The sequence below is a fragment of the Juglans regia genome, chromosome 14 (genome assembly GCF_001411555.2).
Source record: "Juglans regia cultivar Chandler chromosome 14, Walnut 2.0, whole genome shotgun sequence".
In the NCBI taxonomy this organism is placed as follows: domain Eukaryota; kingdom Viridiplantae; phylum Streptophyta; class Magnoliopsida; order Fagales; family Juglandaceae; genus Juglans; species Juglans regia.
The window spans coordinates 26026334-26049197 of NC_049914.1; the positions used below are offsets into that span (position 1 = coordinate 26026334).

Consider the following 22864-nt stretch of genomic DNA (forward strand, 5'->3'; position numbering starts at 1 on the left):
TGTCTCCATATTCTCTGGATAATTAAGGATACTTTGAAAAATGCCTTTTGAATTTTCTTCCCCATGATCTACGTACCAAGGTTTAGAAATTTAGTCGACGTATATATGATATATATCATGGTCGAGATATTTCTTTCAAAGTTTCAACGTCCACAATTATAATTTGAAGTTGATAATATATATCATAATAATTAAGTTAGAGTTAATGTGATCAAGACTCAAGAGGAGCATTGATAGGCACTAGATCCGATTACTCTGCTCACGGTGCAGAGAGAAACCTTCTCTCAATTCACGGTATTGAGAAGACCAATGTTTTCTTGGAAACTTTATTCATACCATTCCAATAATTCTACGGTTCTTTTATAAACCGATTACATCAAAGGAAATATCATTCCAACAAGGAAAGAAAATCAATACTAAATAATCCATCATAAGGAAAGAACAACAAACATGGTAATAAAATGATAACCAAACATGGAAATAATATCGGTGATTCATCTTGCCAATTTAAGCTACAAAGTCAGCCAGCTGTGCGTTTGGTTTAGTAGCCCTCATGCTCCTACGTGGTGTTGCTTCACGCGCAGTCGTATCATTCGCCCCGTCTGCGAGAACAACCTTGTCCTCAAGGTTGAAGGCAGGAAACTGTTCTTTAATACTCGAAAGTGGCTCCCAGGTGGCATCTTCAGCTGGTAGAATATTCCATCGAATTAAGACTTCCTTCACCCGTCCACTAGCACTTTGGACCCATCGTGAATCTAAAATCGCTTGAGGTTGTAGCAGGGGAAGTCCATCCTCAGCATAAGGTGGTAAAGTTGGCTGTATAACATCGGTAGTCCCAAGGCGACGTTTCAAAAGGGATACATGAAAAACAGAGTGAATTTTAGCATCCGGAGGCAATTTGAGACGATAAGCGACAATGCCGATGCGCTCCATAACTTGAAAAGGTCCAAAAAATTTGCTTGCTAACTTCCGGTAGGGACGTTTAAAAACAGAGTGTTGACGGTAGGGCTGTAATTTCAAATAAACCCAGTCATCCACTGCAAAGACTTCATCCCGTCGACCCTTATCAGCTTGTTGTTTCATTCGATTTCGAGCGATGGCCAAATTGGTCTTGAGTTGGCGGAGAATGCCATCCCGCGCAATAAGCGCACTGTCAACTTCAGCTACAGCAGTGGAGCCCGGCATGTAAGTATTCAAAATGGGGGGGGGGTCGGCCATACAATGCTTCAAATGGAGTCATCTGGATGGAGCTATGAAATGAGGTGTTATAGGAAAATTCGGCCCATGCGAGGAAAGGTTCCCAACGTTTCGGTGTTGCATGTATAAAACAACGAAGATACTGCTCCAAACAGCGATTCACAACTTCGGTTTGGCCGTCAGTTTCCGGGTGGTAGGCGGAACTAGTGCGCATCTTTGTTCCTTGTAGACGGAATAGCTCGCGCCAAAAATGGCTCATAAAAACACGGTCACGGTCACTGACGATGGAAGATGGGAGGCCATGGAGTTTGACCACATTCCGCACGAAAGCATCGGCAACATCGCGAGCTGTATAGGGATGAGCTAATGCAACAAAATGGGCAAATTTAGTTAGCCGATCGACAACCACGAAAATGGAATTCTTACCAGCTGACTTCGGCAAGCCACTGATAAAATCCATGGACACATCAGTCCATACTCCTGAGGGAATCGGCAATGGCTCAAGCAGGCCGGCTGGGTGTCGAGTGTCATACTTGTTCCGTTGGCAGGAGTCGCATTGCTGGATGTGTTGCCGAACGTCCCTTTTCATACCCTGCCAATTAAAAAGTAAGGAAAGTCGCTTATAAGTGCGTAGGATGCCGGAATGCCCACCCATTGCACTGTCATGGAATTCTCGTAACAGAGCATCCTTAATGGTTGGATCATTAGGAACTAGAATGCGGCCAGCCTTCATGATGCAATCATTTTTCAGGCTATAACCAGTAACAGAGAGAGGATCTTGACGCAACTTTCGTTCCACAGGACCCAAAACAGCGTCTGTTTGTGTAGCTTTCCGTAAGTCGTCCCAGATTTGCCAGATTGGTCCCGAAATGGCAACCAGTTCGTGGTTCACGCCGCTACGTGACAGTGCATCCGCAACACCATTTTCTCTTCCAGGCTTGTAGACGATCTCATAATCGAACCCCAAAAGTTTAGCGACCCACTTTTGTTGCTCTGGGGTGGTTATACGCTGTTCTAAAAGGTATCGAAGGCTTTTTTGGTCTGTACAGATTTTGAATCTTCTTCCCAACAAATAGGTCCGCCAAGATTTTATGGCTTCCAAGACAGCGAGCATTTCTTTTTCATAGGTTGACCATGATCTCTTTGTTGGGCCAATGGCTTTACTGAGGAAGGCGATCGGTCTACCATTTTGGGAAAGTACTGCCCCCACGCCTAAACCGGATGCATCGGTTTCTATCATGAAATCTTCAGAGAAATTAGGAAGGGCCAAAACCGGGGTTGTTGTCATAGCGGTTTTCAAGGACGTAAATGCACGATCCACCTCGTCATTCCATACGAACTGGCCCTTTTTCAATAGTTGTGTCAATGGTCGAGCAAGGAGGCCGTAATTTCGCACAAATTTGCGATAGTATCCGGTGAGACCAAGGAACCCCCGTAATGCAGTAATGTTTTTAGGTGGAGGCCAACGGAGCATAGCATCAATTTTGCGAGAATCCACCTGTACACCCGTCGGAGTAATGATATGGCCGAGGTATTCCACCTCTTGTTGGCCAAAAATACACTTTGAAGGTTTGATGTAGAAAGAATGCTCCACCAATATTCCCAGTGTAGTCCGGAGGTGACATAAATGCTCCGTCCATGATTTACTGTAGATTAAAATATCGTCAAAAAATACAAGAATAAAGTGACGGAGATGCACCTTAAAAATTGTATTCATGGCGGCTTGGAATGTTGATGGCACGTTGCACAACCCAAATGGCATCACCAAATATTCAAAGTGACCATGGTGAGTGCGGAAAGCTGTCTTATGGACATCATCTGGATGAACCCGAATTTGATGGTATCCCGCTCTAAGATCCAATTTGGAAAAATAAGTTGCGCCAAATAACTCATCCAGCATATCCTCGATGGTTGGAATTGGAAAACGGTCTTTGATGTTTGCTTCATTCAAAGCTCGGTAGTCGGTGCAAAATCGCCACGTACCGTCTTTTTTCTTAACCAACAAGACTGGGGAGGAAAATGGGCTGGTGCTGGGGCGGATCAATCCTGTAGACAACATTTCCTCCACTTGTCGTTCAATCTCGTTTTTTTGGAAATGTGCGTACCGATACGGGGCTACATTTACGGGAGCGATTTCATTCTTCAATACGATGCGATGGTCAAACATGCGTGAAGGCGGTAGTGCATGTGGTGTTGTTAACACCTTTTGGTGCTCCAATAAAATAGCTTGAATGTGATGGTCTACTGGTGGGGTGGGTTCCACTTGGGTTGCCGAATCATTCTGAATTGCAGCCAAGCAAAATAGTTCGGCGCCCTGTTTCCATTCCTGCAACAATGAATTAACATCCACAAACAACGAGGGACCCAAGGGATCAGCTTGGATTAGAAATTTCCGATTGCCAATAGCAAATTCCATCGAACGGCGAGCATAGTCATGAACGACACACCCCAATCCTTCAAGCCATTGATAGCCTAAGACGAGATCCAAGCCTCTAATGGGTAATGCAAAGAGTGTTGTCTCAAAAGAAAATCCTTGAATGCAGATAGGAACCTTCTCATACTTGGCCTGACAAGCGAGCTTTTCCCCACTAGCAACCCGAACATAAAATGGAATGATAGGGGTAACTGCAAGATTCAAACGATTAACGACGGCTTGATTAATAAAATTATGGCTAGACCCACCATCAATCAGTGTATTAATTTCCTGTCGATTAACCATAGCGCGAACTCTCATGGTACGGTTGCCAAAACTCCCGGACAATGCATGTAGGGAAATAAGTGGGTTTGTTGGTGCATCAGTAGAAGGAAGTTCTTCCTCATAATTTTCTTCCAATGCCAAGGGAATATCCGCCTCGATTAAACATGTCTGAGCTTGGCAGCGATGTCCCGGAGTAAACTTCTCGTCACAGTTAAAACAAAGATTTTTCTCGCGTCGAAGTCGCATCTCTTCGAATGATAATCGTTTTACTGCACTAGCGGGTAAAGGTTTAGCCGTAGGTACTGGAGTAATGGGATTGGTAGAGACACTAGTGCCCATTCGACGATTGTTGTGGTTGGTACTGCCAGACAATTTGCGGGTCTTCTGTAGCTTCTCGTCTTGTCGTTTAGCCAAGTCAATAGCACTCTTCAATCCGTTGGGTCGAAACATACGAACCTCAACCGCAATATCTTCCTTTAAACCTCCCATAAAAGCGCCGAGTAAAGCTTTCTTCGGCCAGTCCGTCACCCGATTAGCAAGCCTTTCAAATTCTTGTTGATATTCACGGAAGGTGCCCTTCTGCTTAATCTTGCTAAGCGCCTCATCGTAGTCTTCGAAATCCGTAGGTCCAAAGCGACGTAGTATACCCTTCTCAAACTTGTGCCATGATATTGTTTTCCCCACATGGGAACGGTTATACCATTGCCACCATTGGTTGGCTTCGCCTTCAAGATGGTAGGCAGCGAGTGTCACCTTTTTTTTACCCTGAATTTCCTGAGTAGCAAAATATTGCTTGGCACGGTCGAGCCAAACCGTGGGATCTTCTCCTGCAAAACGAGGAAAATCAAGTTTCACGCGAGAGTGCATGCGTAAAGTCTTGTCCGTAATTGGGGCACGATCATTTTCGGCTTCTGTATCTGACGGTTGGGAGAAATGGGAGCTATCGCTCTCGCTTTCATCCGACTCGCCAGTGGCAGAACTCCTGGAACTCTTGGAGTGTGGTGGTGATGGTGGATTATCCTTAGTTTGGTGGTGGGGCGAAGCCTTTCGACGACGTCCTGAACCACGAACAGAGGAACGTGATGCCAATTCCTGCAGAAGTGTTTGAGTGGTCACACTCGATTCCTGCATGGCTTGCATACCGCGGCGCAATTCCGAGACAGCTCCTTCGAGTTGCTCAAAGCGAACCTTGTTGGACTTTGTGGGAACAGCCATGGACAGCGGAAAGTGAAATCGTCTGGCTCTAGATACCAATTGATAGGCACTAGATCCGATTACTCTGCTCACGGTGCAGAGAGAAACCTTCTCTCAATTCACGGTATTGAGAAGACCAATGTTTTCTTGGAAACTTTATTCATACCATTCCAATAATTCTACGGTTCTTTTATAAACCGATTACATCAAAGGAAATATCATTCCAACAAGGAAAGAAAATCAATACTAAATAATCCATCATAAGGAAAGAACAACAAACATGGTAATAAAATGATAACCAAACATGGAAATAATATCGGTGATTCATCTTGCCAATTTAAGCTACAAAGTCAGCCAGCTGTGCGTTTGGTTTAGTAGCCCTCATGCTCCTACGTGGTGTTGCTTCACGCGCAGTCGTATCAAGCATGCCCGCCTAACTCTATTAAATGCATGATCATTAATGCCCTAAACCATCTTGCTATATATCCTCCTAAACCCAGCCAGAGTGTGGGCAAGAGGGAAAAGGAAAAAGAAAAGGGAAAAACAAGGGCCCGATTATCATGTGTATATTGCCTCTTTTTTCAATGTATATATATTGTCTTAATTAGAATTTTCTCCCTACCTCGCCGTATTAGATATATGTAATTCTCATTCTAGCTACCATACAAGTACAGAATTTCGTAGGAAGAAACATATTCCAGCCTCTACTTTTCACGTGGAAACGACTTAGAATAGTAGCTAGGTATTTAAAATATTTCTGTAAACATTATTGCTGCAATAATTAAATGCCCCCAACTACTCCTATATATACGAAGCATTGACAAACAGCTTGCTTTATCTGTAACCATAAGCCAAATATCTGTCCCACAAAGTTGCGCAGACAATATTGTTGAAACCACAGCCCAAGTCACCAGTCGCAGTTCTCCATGACCTCCTCCACCCTTGTTAAAGCCATTGTAACTACTGTGAAACTTACTGTTGGTGGCTTCCTCTCCAGCCTTGTTATAGACCGAGATGATATAACAGACTGGCTTGGTAAAACACTCCTCTTGGAGCTTGTTAGCGCCCAGCTTGATCCTAGTAAGTACTCATATATGATTAATATTAATCACACCCGAACAATTCCATTATTATATATTAAACGTAAATTGGAAGAAGGTTTCCACCCCGATCTCCTCCATTTTAATGTATGAATATATATATATATATATATATATATATATATATATATATATTTTTCTAATTTTTCTAATTTGTTCATTAATATTCAATTTAATTATACATGCTTTTCCTGCTTGAAATGGAACTTTGGTTCCATCTCCAACGACTTATTCTCAAGTATCCATTATCCATAAATTTTCACCTCATTTTTGTGCAAGTTCTACGCATATATATTAATATAAGTAGGAGAACCCCCTCCTCTTTTGGAGGAGGGTGGTGTTGTTTCCTTCTCCTCCTTTTGGAGGATGGGGTTGGCTTTAATTTCCTTCTCTTCCAAGGAGGATGGAGGTTGGATAATCTTAGTTGAGAGTTTATAGAAGTTAAGATAATATCCGTCGCAAAGAAATTTGTGTATGCGGAAAAACTTTCAATAGATGTGTAGTTTGGCTTGTAATCTGAATTTTTCTCTGTATTAACCAGTCACAACTGTAACTTCCTTCATTAATGAAATGAAATATATTTTCAATAAAACAATATATATATCATGTGAAGACTAGCTAGTTTGTCGGTTATGTGAGAAGAACTTCTTGCACGTGGTTTGTTAATTGTGTTTGTTTTGAATATTTAGCTAGCTGAGGAACAGTTTTTGGCTCATCATTTATGAGGACAAATGATATTTTTTAATTTAGAGTTCATAAGCGCTATGCAATCTTTCGAAAAAAAGTGAGTAAATATAAAACTACATTAAAAAAAATTAATTTTTTAAGAGTAGACCCCATTCTTTTTTAAAAGGATTGCACGCCGCCGTTTGCGTACTCTACGATTATATGTTGTCTTACTCATTTTTATTTGATATTATATTTATATAAATTTATATATCTTCATTTAATTATTATCTCCAACATGTGGGTCTAAATGTATTCTTGACATGATTTCCCCAACCAACCTCAGGGGGACAGAATCCTACTGTATATATACTGGTTAAATGTTAAATGTAAGTCAAGTAGTACTACTACTGCATGTCTGCATGCAGTATGACTATTTGTACCTAAGTTAATAGATATCATAAGGGCGAGCTGGATATATATAGCATTAATCAAGCATGAAAATTTTCAAATTATGTAATGTGACGTATCAGACTCTAAAACAAGAGAACAATCAAGCTAGCAGCTAGCTGGTGGCACTTCACATACATGGTCCCCCTTAAAGCGAAATGTGTGTATATATAAATATATATATATATAGGTTGGAGAGAGAGAGAGAAGGCAAAGTTGACTGTGATTGACTATTATGAAATTAGGGTAATTTGTCTAAATACCATATATAAGTCAGGCGCAGAGGTAGGTTATAAGATGCAGCATTACAGTGAAGTTAATATGATCTCTATGATCTGGTCCATTAACATGCAGTATTACTGTTAATTGTAGTATTAATATATTAATTTGTTAATTTTGAAGAGACGGGATTAGAGAAGGAGACAATCAAAGGGTACGCACACTGGAAGAGCCAAGATGAAGGGGAGGTGAAATATGAGTCAGGTTTCGAAGTTCCGGCAGATTTCGGAGAGGTTGGGGCCATTTTTGTGGAGAATGAGCACCACAAGGAGATGTATCTCAAGGATATTATCCTTGATGGCTTCCCTAATGGCCCCGTCAATTTGACCTGTAATTCATGGGTTCACTCAAAGCATGACTATCCTCATAAGAGAGTCTTCTTCGCAAACAAGGTCAGCTAGCTCCCTCCAACTTCTTGAACTCACTACAAGAAAACTGAGTTTTTATAACCATTTAATTACGACAAAAAAGTTATTTGTGATTAAAATAGATTCATTTTAATTGTAAATAGTCATTTCGCTGGAATTAAATGACCATAAATAAACAATTTTTTTATAGTGACTACATACTAAATTAATTAAACATGCACATATACAAAACATATAATATACTTCAACAAATATATATAGATATATATATATATATATATATATTTATATATATATGCATGCAAATGCGCTGCATGAGCATTCAAGGGAGGAGATTGTGCATGCAGCTTGGAAATTAATTAACGAAGACCTTTTTCTTTTAGCTAATCGGTGCTTTAAAAAAGAAAACCTTTCCACGAAGATAGCATATTATTTTGGTGTTGGAATTCGTCATTTCGCAGTCTCCGATAATATCTGGTCCCTTTTTTACAACCCCACCTTAAGGCTGCGTTTGGGAAACGAAAGTATATCAATATTTTTCAAGTATTTTTGTACTATTAAAAATATTTCACATGTCAAATAATTTAAAATATTCTCAATAAAACCCACAAACTCACTTCAATCTCTACTCATAACTATTCACAAACATTCTATAATATTTATTATTCTTATATATAAATAAAAATAAAATCACTATAATATTTATAACTATTATATATAAATAAAAAATAAAATCAATAATTTTTATCGCTATTATATATAAATAAAAAATAAAATCACTAAAATATTTATCACTATTAAATAAAAATAAAATCAATAATATTTATTGCTATTATATATAAATAAAAAATAAAATTACTAAAATATTTATCACTATTAAATATAAATTAAAATTAAAATCACTATAATATTTATCACTATTATATATAAATAAAAAATGAAATCATATAATATTTATCACTATTATATATAAATAAATAATAAAATCACTATAATATATAAATAAAAAATAAAATCACTATAATATATAAATAAAAAAATAAAATCATTATAATATATAAATAAAAAATAAAATCACTATAATATTTATCACTATAATATATAAATAAAAAATAACATTACTATAATAATATTACTATTATATATATGAAAATAAAATTATTATAATATTTATCACTATTATATATAAATTAAAAATAAAATCATTATAATATTTATCATTATTATATATAAAAATAAAATAAAATCACTACAATATTTATTAATATTAAAAAATTACTATAATAAAATCATTATAATATTTATTACTAAAAATAAAATCATTATAATATTTATGAAACCCACACCTTTTTCAACTACTTATTTAAAAGTCAACAACTCAACATACTTTACACATCCAAACAACTCAAAATACTCTTAATGGGATCCACAAACTCACTCCAATATCTACTCATTTATTCACAAATATTCTCAACACTTGTCAAGTATTCTCACCATCCAAACATATTCTTTTTTGACAAAAGACCTGTACAGAGTAATTTATTTATTTCAAATTTGTATTTAGTATTATTCTTAGAATTGTACTGGGACGATACAATCATAATATCATATTTTATTCTTCAATCGTCAATTAAAATATATATATAAAGCAGTAAGCAGTATTTGTTTTTTTTTTTTCAATTGTCATAAAAATTGGGAATAGATCTGTTGGAACTGCATGCTATTGGGAGTACTTCAAAACTTATTTTGGGAGAGATAGTATGAATTGCATAGTATTTAATGAATATTTAAAGTTATTATAAGTAAATTTATCTTAATGAAATTTAATTTAAATCTGAAAGTTAATTCGGATAGTTAACACATTTAAAAAATCAAATTTAATTTAGAATAAGTCGAAGCCAATATAAGATTTACATTACAGGAATTCTATTTTTTCTTATTTAAATTTTACATTCCTGGCTAAACCTTATTATATTTTAATAAAAAAATCATGGTGCTCATTGTGATATCTCGTATTTACGTGTATTTTGACTAAGTAATTATTGCATATCTTAAGATTATGGGCTTTTTTGTTTTAAATTTTAGATGATTTACGTGGTATTATTTTAAGATTTTTAACTGTTAATTCAATGTATTTTTTTGTTATTAATTATTGTTCATTATTTAAATTGCTCTTTATTTTAAATTAATTTATTGTTAAACTTAATTATTTTATTTTTATTTAGTCACTACGTTTAAATTATTTTATTTAATTCGCCGTTTTGAAATTCTTTTCGTTAGATCAATTTTTATGACCGAAGTTGTGAAGACTGGACCTCATTTCTTTCCCTTACTTTTTTTTTTCTTTTTTCCTCTACTTTTTCCCTCCCACACACCTTTTTCCTCCCGCATGCGAAGCTCTCCTCCCCTCTCTTCCCATTCGTTTTCTCCGTCTGCCCACAGCACCGTCGTGCGCTGTCCGTGAGCGACACCGCCCCTCTCATTCTCTTCCCCACCGGCCAGCGACCACCCACCTCTGTTTTCAGACCCTCCCGCACCACCGTTAGCCCCCACGCACTGCTGCAAGTCGCGGGCCATTTTCATTCCAGAGCTGCCGTCACGCCACCACTGGCCACTATCTTTTCACCACACCACCATCGGCCCTCCAGCCACCCAAACCACCCTTCCTTAGCTCCGATCAGCCACCGGTGAAGCTCCTCCATCTCCATTTTTAATTCGACTATTTTGTTCTCCAACCACCCCCATGCCACCACCCATGGCCAACGACCACCACCATTAGTTTCATCAACACCTTTAAGTCCTTCCCTAGCCATCTCAAGTCTTTGTTTGTCCCCGTTCAAAATCTAGCATTTTGAGATCCACGACCATAGTGAAATTTGCACTGTTGTGTGGTTGTGCTGCCGCCTCTTGCACCTCCTTTATCTTTCAAAAATTATATTTTAACACTGTAAGTAATTTTCTAAAGAATTTATAGAGATTTAAATATATTTTTGCACTAACAAATCTTCTACAATCTGATTGGTTGTGCCGGACATTGAGTCTAAGGAGTATAGGGGTCGGTTGGTTGTGAGGATGGATTGTTTATTTAATTGAATTATGCTTGCGTGCATTTATGCTGTGTTTGGCATCATGGCATTGCATCATTTCATGCATGCACATGTGTTGTGAATGAAAACTGGGTTTTCATATGAGAGATGATTCTGGATATGTTTGAAATGAATAGATTGAATGGTTTGAGAGAAAGGAAAAAGTGACTGTAGGGATGGTGATAAGTCGGGATGATGGGTCCCGCCTACGGTACATGTGGTACGGATGGTGGTAAGCAAGGATGGTGGTAGAGTCTCGCTTGTGATTCTCGCCTACGGTGCATGCGGTAGGGTTGGTGGTAGAGTCCCGCCTATGATTCCAGCCTACAGTGCTCAGATAGGTACTCCTTGTGTGGAAATGAACTGTATGAATGGTAGTAAGTAGAGATGGTGGTAAAGTTCTGCCTGTGATTCATGCCTACGGTGCACGCGATAGGGATGGTGGTAGAGTCTCGCCTGTGATTCCCTCCTACAGTGTCTGATAAATGATTATGTTGTCAGTTTATGATTTAATGGTTACGAGCACTATTTTCTGGGAAAATTGTTGGTTTATGTTTGGGCCATTTTCTAGGAAAATGGTGGATATTATTCATAGCGTGTTTTGGGTCAAATGAGATTTTTTGCGTGTGTTGGAAAATAATCATTTTTGGATAAAATGAGGGCTTTGGGTCACATTCGTGTTTCGTCATGTGTACGAATATTTTTTGGTTGCATTAATGCATTTATGGTACCGTAGATTACTTGCTGAGACACATAATCTCACGATATTTGATACCCTGCAGTACCGTTTTATGGTACCGTAGATTTTAATGCAGATGATGTTGATGTAGAGCCTGAGGATTTGGCTTCGCTAAAGGAGTGACCTGAGATTGTTCTCGTGTATCGAGATTTATTTTTCCACTTGTTATTTATTTTGCCATTTGTATTATATTTTTGGTATAATTGTATAACTCGTTTATGTACTACTTTTATTTTGGTAACGTTGTATTTAAATTTATGGTAGTTAGTTGGCTAACTTTTAATTAACTGCAGCGACTTTTGTTGTGCACTTCTGTATTTTGCACACACTTAAGCACTTATCGTTGGGATGTGTGACCTGTGTTGTCATCATCCCTACGTCATGATTCTCGCATTTCGTACGTGGCATTTAGGGCGTTACAGTCATATATAGTTTATAATGCATAGAGTTTTCAAAATTAATTTTTTAAACTTGATTCCCTAGAGAATTACTTTTATAAAAATATTTTCTCTCTAGAGCACTTTTTATAGTGATTTTTTTTTTCCTTTTGGATTGTGACAATAATGTATATGTGTTGGATGTGGATCTGCAGTCATACTTGCCATCAGAGACACCAAAAGGGTTGAGGAGGCTAAGAGAAGAAGAGCTTGTCATTTTGAGAGGAGATGGGAAAGGAGAACGTACGACCCACGAGAGAGTTTATGATTACGATGTCTACAATGATATTGGAGATCCTGATAGTAGTGAAAATCTTAAAAGACCGGTGCTCGGCGGAAAGCAATATCCATATCCTAGGCGTTGCAGAACTGGACGCCCTTGTTGTGAGAAAGGTACATCCTGTCAATTATCATTATATGAGCAATGATATATCACACTATTATCTTCTGATCACCATAAGGTGCATTATTATTCAATCAATATATTATTGAATTAATTAAGCTTGATTTTGTTTAGACGTCACATCTGAAAAACATATATCAGACTTGTTTTGTTCTTTGTTGTTTTTTTTTTTTTTTATAAAGAGTCGGGGCCACTTGTCCACAGGTGACCTCTCCCCAATTTTATTAAAAGAAACTTCACTTCAGGCGGAGGGAAACCATGGATACAACTTGGTACTTAGTGGTTACAACAAATCCAACCCAAGCAAAAACAACTATTGACTCTACCAGGAAATTAAAGACAAAACCATACAACATTGTTCACAAATAAAAACAAAAAACTAGAAACCTAAAACACACTAGAGTCAACACCAAATCTGAGGCAAACCAAGCCTATCAGTACGCAAACCAAGCCTATCAGTATGTAGTACACCTCTCAATAAATGAGGAATCAAGTCCTAGGAATCCTAAGTATTATTGACTCCCTTAGATCCTAACCGAGCCAACAAATGAGTAGCTAGTTACCTTCTCTATAGACATGCCACAGTCTAAATGTAACTTGCTGTAAAAGGACCATAAACTCCTCCCAAAATTCTTCAAGATACCAAACACCACATGTAGATGAGGTGATCCAACTTATCACCACCTGAGAGTCCATCTCTATCTCCACTCTAGAAATCTGTTTATGCCTTATGAGTCTGAGACTGTGTAGAAGTGCAAGAAACTCTGCAACTGTGTTAGTAGCCTGCCCAACATCAGCTGCAAAAGCTGAAAACATTCTCCCTGTAGCATCTCTGATCACCCCTCCGACTCCTGCCCTACTTGGGTTACCTCGGCTACTCCCATCTACATTTAACTTATACCAATCCATACTTGGTCTTTGCCAAGTGACCAACCTAAAAGGTTTCAGCTTTGGGGCTTTATAAAGAATATTCAAGTCCTCAAAAATTTTCTCATCTCTTGCAAATGGCTTTACCACTTTTATTTTTCCACTTAATTTCACAACCCAGTATTTTATCTTCGTCCATAATTCCTCTATACTTATATGTCTTCCTTCCATACGCACGCTACATCTTCTAAGCCATAGCTGTCCCTTCGTAGTAGCTTTATAATCTTTACTAAACCATGCTTGCACCACTTCATACCAACTTTGAAACTGTCTCCAAGGCATACCAACCTGTTTTGCGCATCTCTCCCAAATAGAAGAGGCCACCTCACCCATAGCCAACACATGGTTAATATCCTCATATCCACCTTTTTCACAACAATTACTCTTTGAGACAAAAGGTATACATGTTCATCATGAACATGATCATCCACACTTAAAGCATTGTTAACACTTCTCCACATAGTTACAACAATATTTTTGGGGAGACTTGGATGCCTAATCCACTGGGCCCAATTAAACTTAGGAGATTTTATTCTCACCACCTCCCATGCACTTTTTGTTGTAAAAACCCCATCTTCCTTAGCCATCCACACAAGCAGGTCCTCACCCTCTTTTGGTGACTCAAGAACTGAAAAATTTCCCCAGCTTTTTGAACTCCAACTAGACTTATCAGGAGCTCCATGTTCTAGACCCCATTCAGATTACACTCTTTTACCTTTAGGCCTAGAAACCTAGTGATTGGCAACCTCTCCCCAAGTGTCTCTACTCCCATCCACTTATCAAACCAAAAAGAGATTGACCCCTCTCTCAATCTCCACTTTGAATTTTCTAAAATGAATGGAACACTCCTTATCACCAACTTCCATAACTGACTTCCTTTGTTCGGATTTAGTAAGGATACATGATCATTTTTCACATATTTTGCCTTAAAAAAGCTGGCCCATGGAGATTTTCCAGTTAATAATCTCCATGCAAATTTCATATATAGTGCTTTCTGAGTTTCATGTATATCTCGAACCCCAATACCACCTTCCCCTTCTGGTTTACACATTTTTCCTAAAGTTTTCCAACGCTTTTTGGGCTTCCCATCCTTATATCCCCAAAAACAAATCAGAAAAACATTTAGTGATGTTGGATAAGACAGATTTGGGAGCTTGCAAGATAGATAGAAGATGTGCCAGCATACTACTAAGCACATGTTCGATAATCAACAATCTTGCTCCACTAGACAACAATCCAGCCAACCATCCTCCAATTTTCTCCAAGATCTTCCCAACTAAATCCTCCAAGTGAATAGCCTTTAGTCTACTGGTAATGATAGGAACCCTCAGATACTTGAAAGGCAGAGTACCCTCTGAGAAGCCCATGGAATCCAAAAGAGCCCTACGCCTTGAAGAGGAAATGTAGTTAGCAAAGATTATTGCAGATTTTTCTTTATTCACCCTCTAGCCAGACCAAGCTTCATACACTGCCAATACCTCAGAAATGGACCTAAGAGATCTTTTACTACCATTCGAGAAGATCACAATATCATCTGCGTACAATAGATGAGAGATTAGACGAGCCTCCCTGACATGGGAAAAAGGTTTAATTTCGCCCTCTTGAAACTTCTTCTTTAGTGACCTTGATAGAATTTCCTCCACAATAATAAAGAGGTAGGGAGAGATAGGGTCACCCTGTCTCAGCCCACGGCCCCATTGAAAGAAGCCTTTTGGAGTATCATTCATAACCACCAAAAATCAAGGGGACGATATGCACTGCCAAACAAGGCTACAAACCTGTTCAGAAAACCCAAAAGCTACCAAGACCTGAATGAGGAATTTCCAGTCTACAGAATCATACGCCTTAACCATGTCAATTTTTAGAACAACATTCCCACCTCTTACTTTTTTATTAATGGACTGAACCATCTTTTGCGTTAAGCTAATATTCTAAAAAATACTTCTTTCTAGAATAAAAGCTCCGTGTTCTTGGGAGACAATCCGAGGTAACAAAGAGGCCAACCGGCCCACTAAGAGCTTTGAACAAATTTTATAAAAAATTGAACAAAGACTTATGGGACAGAAATTATCAAATTCTTTCGGATTTTCAATCTTCGGAATCAACACCAAATGAGAAGATGAGAACAATTTGGGGAGTGGAATACCTCTAAAGAAGTCGTGGACAGCATAAACAACATCTTCAGCAACAATCTCCCAACAGGATTTATAAAATCCTGAGCCATAACCATCTGGCCTCGGACTACTATTAAAGGGGATGGAGAAAACTGCAACTTTTATATCTTGGATTGAAGGTAGCTCTAGAATACATTGATTATCCGATGAACTCACCACTGGGTCAACTAGACTAGACAAATCAGGGACGGCCCGAGAATGGGAGTCTGTCATAAAGCTCTTAAAGAAATCAACAGCACCCAAATGGACCTCTTCTAGGGACTTCAACCACCTATTCTCACCTATTTTCACCTCCCTCACCATCCTATGAGATTTGGAAGACAAAGCACGGAAGAAATGAGAATTACCTTCCCCCTTATCAAGCCATCTTTGCTTAGCTTGTTGGGCAAGACGAGTCTCTTCCCTACTCATCCACGTATGCAACTCAGCCTTCGAGGCCAACAAATCCAGTTCTACATCTTCAGAGAGCCCTAGCTAAAGTTGTTCTTCCAACCTAGAGATCATTTCCTCAAGGCGTTGAATATGAGAACTTGTCCAACCAAACACCTCTTTATTCCATCTCCTCAGCACCCCTTTTAAAGCCTTTAACTTTTGAGCCAGTTTAACCATACCCTGTCCAGCTTGCTCCTTACCCCAAGCAACGTGCACACAGTCATGGAATAGCTCATGAGAAGTCCACATATACTGGAATTTGAAAGGAATGAACCCATACGGTAGGTCACTTTGCTCCATGGTCACCACTAGCGGTGAGTGACCTGAGCTTTGTCTAGGCAAGTAGGTCATCAGCACACCTGGAAATTCAAGCATCAGATTCGAGTTTACCAAAGATTGATCCAGTCTTGCCCAACTACGAGCTCTTCCTTGCTATCCATTACACCATGACATCATATTTCCTTCATAATTTGCTTCAAACATCCTCACCGCATCAATAAAATCATTAAATTCCCTTATAGCAATGGCCAGTCTAGTTCTTCCTCCAATCCTTTCATCATCGTTATGGATAATGTTAAAGTCACCCATGATGATCCAAGGAGTATTACCAGTGCTCAAACTACTCAATCCTCCCAAAGCCTTCTGCGATCCAGGTACAAACATTTAGCATAAACAACAGTGGTAAGAATTTGTTTATCCTTCTCTTTAACCAAAAAAGAAATACTTTGACCCTTTATGGACTTTACAGTAACATTCACATTGGAGTTCCACAGCACCTATAGCTTTCCTCCAGCACCATCATTAGAAATACATCCCCCAAAGTCCATTATGTTCTGAAGCCGAGACATACAATGCTCACCAACAAAAGGTTCTGCAATCGCTACCACATTCACATTATACTTCCTAACCATTTTTAACAACTGCTATTTAGAGGTGCCAAGCCCCCTTAAATTCCAGTATAGAAAATGATTCATAAATCCAATTTTGATGGTCTGATCTTGACCCTAATAGAATTCCTCATTTTAGAAACTAAATCTCCTTCACTACTTTCTCTAGGCCTCTCAGTGTATGAGTTAACTTCCTAGTTTTTCTGAAAATGCACTAGATCATACCCACATTCGGAGTCAGAGAGGGATTTTGATGCCACCTCAGGCGACAAACCTCCCACCTGGTTAACTGTATGTACCTCCAAACCTTCACCACCCACATCTTGCGACCCTACCACCTCCAGGGTCAGTGGCATGGCTGATACAAGCTCATCCAACATGTAATCCAAGGTCAATGGCCTGACAGAGACAAGCCCATCCTGTATTAAAACAGGGCAAGCAGCCTCTGCCCCTAGACAATTCTTTTCGGCATTATCATCTCCACCCGGCGGATTGGCCTGAACCATCTTAAAGGCCTTTTCTATTTCTTCTAATTCCCCCTCTTCTAAATCTTTTAACAGAAACAGGTCACCCTTTTTCACACCTTCCTGATCCAAACCCAAATTATTTCCTAACAACTCTGAATCCTGCTGAACAACATCATTGCCCTTAAGCCCAGAGGACTCTCCTGGCTCATGGCTTGTAATAGCCGCATTATGTGTCTCCAACTCAGTGTTGATCTTTGGATTCCGCACCCCCTCTACCTGCACTGGTTTCTCAACGTTATTAGGCTCCTCTTCCTTTGAGTTTTCCCTCTCCCAGTGTTGACCAGATCTCGACTTTCCCACTTCACCTTTTCTAGGATTCTTCTCTACCTTCTTGCACGTGCCGGAGTTATGCCCCTGCATCTTGCACATACAACAGTATGCAGGAAGAGTCTCGTAAACCATAGGTTGATAACAACTTGAAGGGGCTCGAGGAATCCCAATCCAAAACCCATCAATCGGTTTCATTGCTGCATCCATCTCAACACAAAATCTTGCTTCATCTATTCGAGTGACACATCTTGTGCTATTATCGCTTCTTGAATAAGTTCCAATAGGCAGGGGTAGGTTCTAGAGGTAAGATTCGTGGTAGAAATTGGGCAGTAAACCAGGAAAAACCACCCACACCGGAACCAAAGAAGGTTCCTTATCCTATGAAAAAACAATCGACCATTTGGAAACACGATAGGGACTACCGTCTATATCCTAGGCCTCTCTAGCATAGGCTATATGGTAATCATCTTCTTTAGCAAATCTTAGAAATACATGGTGCGGGGTTCTCATACTCGAAACAACAGGTTGGGCACTAAGCCCCCACCGAGTGCGAATGAAAGCACGGATTACATCTAGAGAGGGACGCTGTCAAAGAAATTTCAAGACCAAGGAATACCTGAAAGGCTACGCTGAATGGTCCAATTCCTTTTGCGAAAACCATATTTACATTTCACCATGCAAGGTTTTTGGGGCACGCATAGGGACTACCACTTCTGGTAGAGGGAGCGGTGTCTGCGAGACCATATCCATGAAGGATCGTGGCCTAGAATTTGCCGGCGGGCCCTTAGGGGCACCAGCGACTGCCGTTTTCCTCAAGGGTGACCAACCCTAATAGCTCGATATTGATCTTTCGGAGAGATATTTTCAATTTGTTCTAGTTTCTACGATATTTCCTTAATTTTCTGAATGCCGTCTCATACACGAACAATATGGATATTGGAACCACTTTCAATGCACGTTATGGCATTACCGATCGACGTCGTACGTGCATGAAGAGAGAGAGAGAGAGAGAGATTTCATGCATTACCGACGTCGTGACTTTTTAGATTGTTGACTAGTAGTACTACGTCGCAGGACCGGCTCTTCCAGTAGGCATGCAACGTCTAATTAGGCAGCCGCCGGGCAACTAGTAGTTCTATATTATCCTCATATTAAATGTGTTATCATTAAAATGTCTCTACGGTTTTCCCATTTTGCTAGGCTCAAGAAAATTAGAAGTATAAATAAAGTATTATTTATGGCAATGTTATAAGCTTTCATTCATCTCGTGAAAAGTCCGTACGAGCATGAGATGTCTCAAGGATTTTTCTTTACCGATCCTATGGTTCATACGAAGGTATTTATAGAATAAGAATACAAGTTAAATATAAATTTATCACGTCATGAATAAATATGATAATTTAAGATGACAAAATATAAAATATAAAATAATATTATTCGAATAATAAATATAATCAAAGTAAATATAGCTCTTCATTCTTTTTTAATACGTAACTTCATTCCTTTTTTATCATATCATGAACGTACAATTGCTTAATTTGTGCCAGATCCGTTGTCGGAGAAAAGAAGTAGCAACGTCTATATTCCAAGGGATGAATCCTTCTCAGAAGTAAAGCAGCTAACATTCTCCGCAAAGGCATTATACTCTGTTTTGCATGCATTGGTACCATCCCTAGAGGTCGCAATCGTTGACGGTGAACTCGGATTCCCTTACTTCACTGCCATAGATTCACTTTTCAACGAGGGGGTAAACTTGTCTCCTCATAATAAAGCACAAAACAAAGTATCCCTACTCAACATCCTGCCTAGGCTTGTCAATAGTATTACTGAATCCCAAGATGAAGTGTTGCGGTTTGAGACCCCAGAAACAATGCATAGTAAGAAAACAAACATATAAACTTTTGTTTGATCCTCTCATTCTATGCAATCTTTATCCAAATGTTTTTTTTTTTTTGTACGTGTAGGAGACAAGTTCTTTTGGTTTAGGGATGAGGAATTTGCCAGGCAGACTCTTGCAGGTCTCAACCCATATAGCATACGGTTGGTCACGGTATAAACACATTTACACATCTACAATGCGGAAATTTTAGCATTATATATATTTGAAAGTAAATAAAAAAATAGTTTAGCAAGATGGTCCATTACTATCGCTTAATAGAATTAATTATGATCAAACATGTGATGATGAATTCGTATATATGGTATTCTCTTAGGCCCTTATAAGATACAAGTACTGCATGTGCAGGTTTTAATTTCTGTATACTAAACTTTTGTTTAAAAATCATGATTTAGGAATGGCCCTTGAAGAGTAAGCTTGACCCAAAGATTTACGGCCCTCAAGAATCAGCAATCACTACAGAAATGATTGAGCGACAAATCAAAGGCTTTTGTTCTGTCAAGGAGGTAATTAACACCAGAAAATAGACATGCATGTGATAACTTGCACGTGATATATGGTGATCAAATTTAAGACCCTTCTTTCTTATAATTAATCATCTATCATTCAAATATAAATATTGTGTTATTTATAACTATATATATTCATTAATCATGCAGGCCATAAGTCAGAAGAAGTTGTACATTTTAGACTACCATGATCTATTGTTACCCTTTGTGAGCAGAGTAAGAGAAATTAAAGGCACAACTTTGTATGGATCACGGACGCTCTTCTTTCTTACCCCTGAGGGCACGTTAAGGCCGTTGGCCATTGAGCTAACTCGGCCACCAATCGATGGAAAGCCACAGTGGAGAGAAGTTTTCACACCCAGTTGGGATGCTACAGGTGTATGGATGTGGAGGCTTGCCAAAGCTCATGTACTAGCCCACGACTCCGGTTATCACCAACTTGTTAGTCATTGGTATACCTTCCCAGACCCTTAACCCAAGCTTGTATGGAAATATACCAGTACTTGTTCTATCCATGCAACAAAAAATCAGTTAATTTTTAACAAGCTCAGAAAATATATATTTTGGAATGATTTTTGTTCAACAAACAATGCTATAAAATAGGAAAAAGAATGCACTTGTATAAATAAGTTCATGCTAACATATTGTGTTCTTTTATCTATTCAATTTCAGGCTAAGAACTCATTGTTGCACAGAACCTTATATAATTGCAACAAACAGACAACTTAGTGCAATCCACCCAATCCACAGACTATTGCTCCCTCATTTTCGGTTCACTATGGAGATTAATGCTCTTGCTCGAGAAGCTCTCATCAATGCAGGAGGGATTATTGAGAGTACATTTTCACCCAGAAAATATTCAATGGAATTTAGCTCTATCGCTTATGACCAACAGTGGCAATTCAACCTTGAGGCACTACCAGCAGATTTACTCAACAGGTGATTTATAATTAACATTTCCTTATTTAAGTTTAATCAGAGTAATCAAGAGGAACACTATGTATTGGCTAATTTAATTAACATTATAGCCAATATGATCTATGATCTCCAAATATATTCACTAATTTATTGACTTCACTACTTGCTAGGGGACTTGCTGTTGAGGATCCAACTGCTCCGCATGGCCTAAAGCTGACAATTGAGGACTACCCCTTTGCTAATGATGGCCTTCTCCTTTGGGACACCATCAAAGAGTGGGTTAGCGACTATGTCAATCACTATTATCCTAGCCCGACAGCCATAGAGTCCGATCAAGAGCTACATGCATGGTGGAGAGAAATCCGAACAGTTGGCCATGGCGACAAAAAGGATGAATCATGGTGGCCGGTCCTCAACACCCCAAAAGACCTTATACAAATCATCACAACAATCGGATGGGTGACTTCTGGTCACCATGCAGCCGTGAACTTTGGACAATACACCTACGCTGGTTATTTCCCAAATCGGCCTACCATTGCTAGGAACAATATGCCCTCTGAAGAACCTTCTAAGGAATTTTATACCAACTTCTTGAGAAAGCCTGAAGGTGTACTCTTACAATGCTTCCCTTCACAACTTCAAGCAACAAGAGTCATGGTTGTTTTGGACGTACTATCAAATCATTCTCCCGATGAAGAGTATCTAGGGGAGGCAATAGAGCCGGCATGGGCTGAGAATCCACATATAAAGGCAGCCTTTGAGAGATTTAATGGGAGGTTGAAGCAGATTGAAGAAATTATTGACGAGAGGAATGCCAATAGGGACTTGAAGAACAGAAACGGGGCTGGGATTGTGCCATATGAGCTTTTGAAACCCTTTTCCGGACCTGGAGTGACTGGAAAGGGAGTTCCCTATAGCATTTCCATTTGAAAGAAAATGCATATTTTAGAATGTCGTTTCATAAGTTATAAAGAACTTGTCTGAGTACTTATTATATTTCGAAATATAATATTATGGGATGAACCATATATATTTTTTTGATTTTGAATAAAACCTATAAAGATTTAGTGACAACAAATTAACCAATATATATGCGCGCATCACCAAACAACCACTCTAAGAGCATTAGCATTAGTTTATGCATATGCATATGTAAAATTACCTCTTTTACATATCCACTTTGTCATTCAAGCAAAATTTTCACATTGGCTTATGCATATTTGAAACAAAATAATAATAAAATATTATTATTTTATTATTATTACTTTTTTACTAAAATCTATTTTTTTATATATATTTTACAATTAACATCCACTACATACATTTGACATTAATAATACAAATATAATAATAAAAAATATAATTTTTTAATAATAATATATTAAAAATATAATAAAATGAAAAAAAATATATAATATATTATAATAATAAAATGAATGTGCAAGTGAATGTTTTTTTTGTTGTTGAAGGAGTGAGAAAATGAAAGGATTGTGTGAGAGAGAGTGGGAGGAGAGAGAATTAATTATTAAAATATAATATGTAGGGTGAATAGTTGTTATCTAGATTTAGATAACAACTGTTCATAGGTAGCCAAATTTATAGATATGCATAAGCCAATGTGGATGATTTTAAGGTCATATTATCCGAATATGACTTTAGATATGGATATGCATAGACCAATGCCAATGCTCTAAGGCCACCGCCTA

The 22864-nt window shown here is 38.4% G+C and overlaps 1 protein-coding gene across 1 annotated transcript; it reads left to right on the forward strand.

Moving 5' to 3' along the window:
- Positions 1–5941: 5941 nt before the first annotated feature.
- On the forward strand, positions 5942–22230 carry LOC108985999 (linoleate 13S-lipoxygenase 2-1, chloroplastic-like). The gene is made up of 9 exons (XM_018958489.2): positions 5942–6169; positions 7708–7976; positions 12370–12607; positions 19382–19711; positions 19799–19884; positions 20127–20237; positions 20391–20692; positions 20913–21179; positions 21329–22230. The coding sequence occupies exons 1-9, from the start codon at positions 6016–6018 to the stop codon at positions 22086–22088; spliced, it is 2517 nt and encodes an 838-aa protein (XP_018814034.1). The 5' UTR covers positions 5942–6015; the 3' UTR covers positions 22089–22230.
- The last annotated feature ends 634 nt before the right edge of the window (positions 22231–22864 follow it).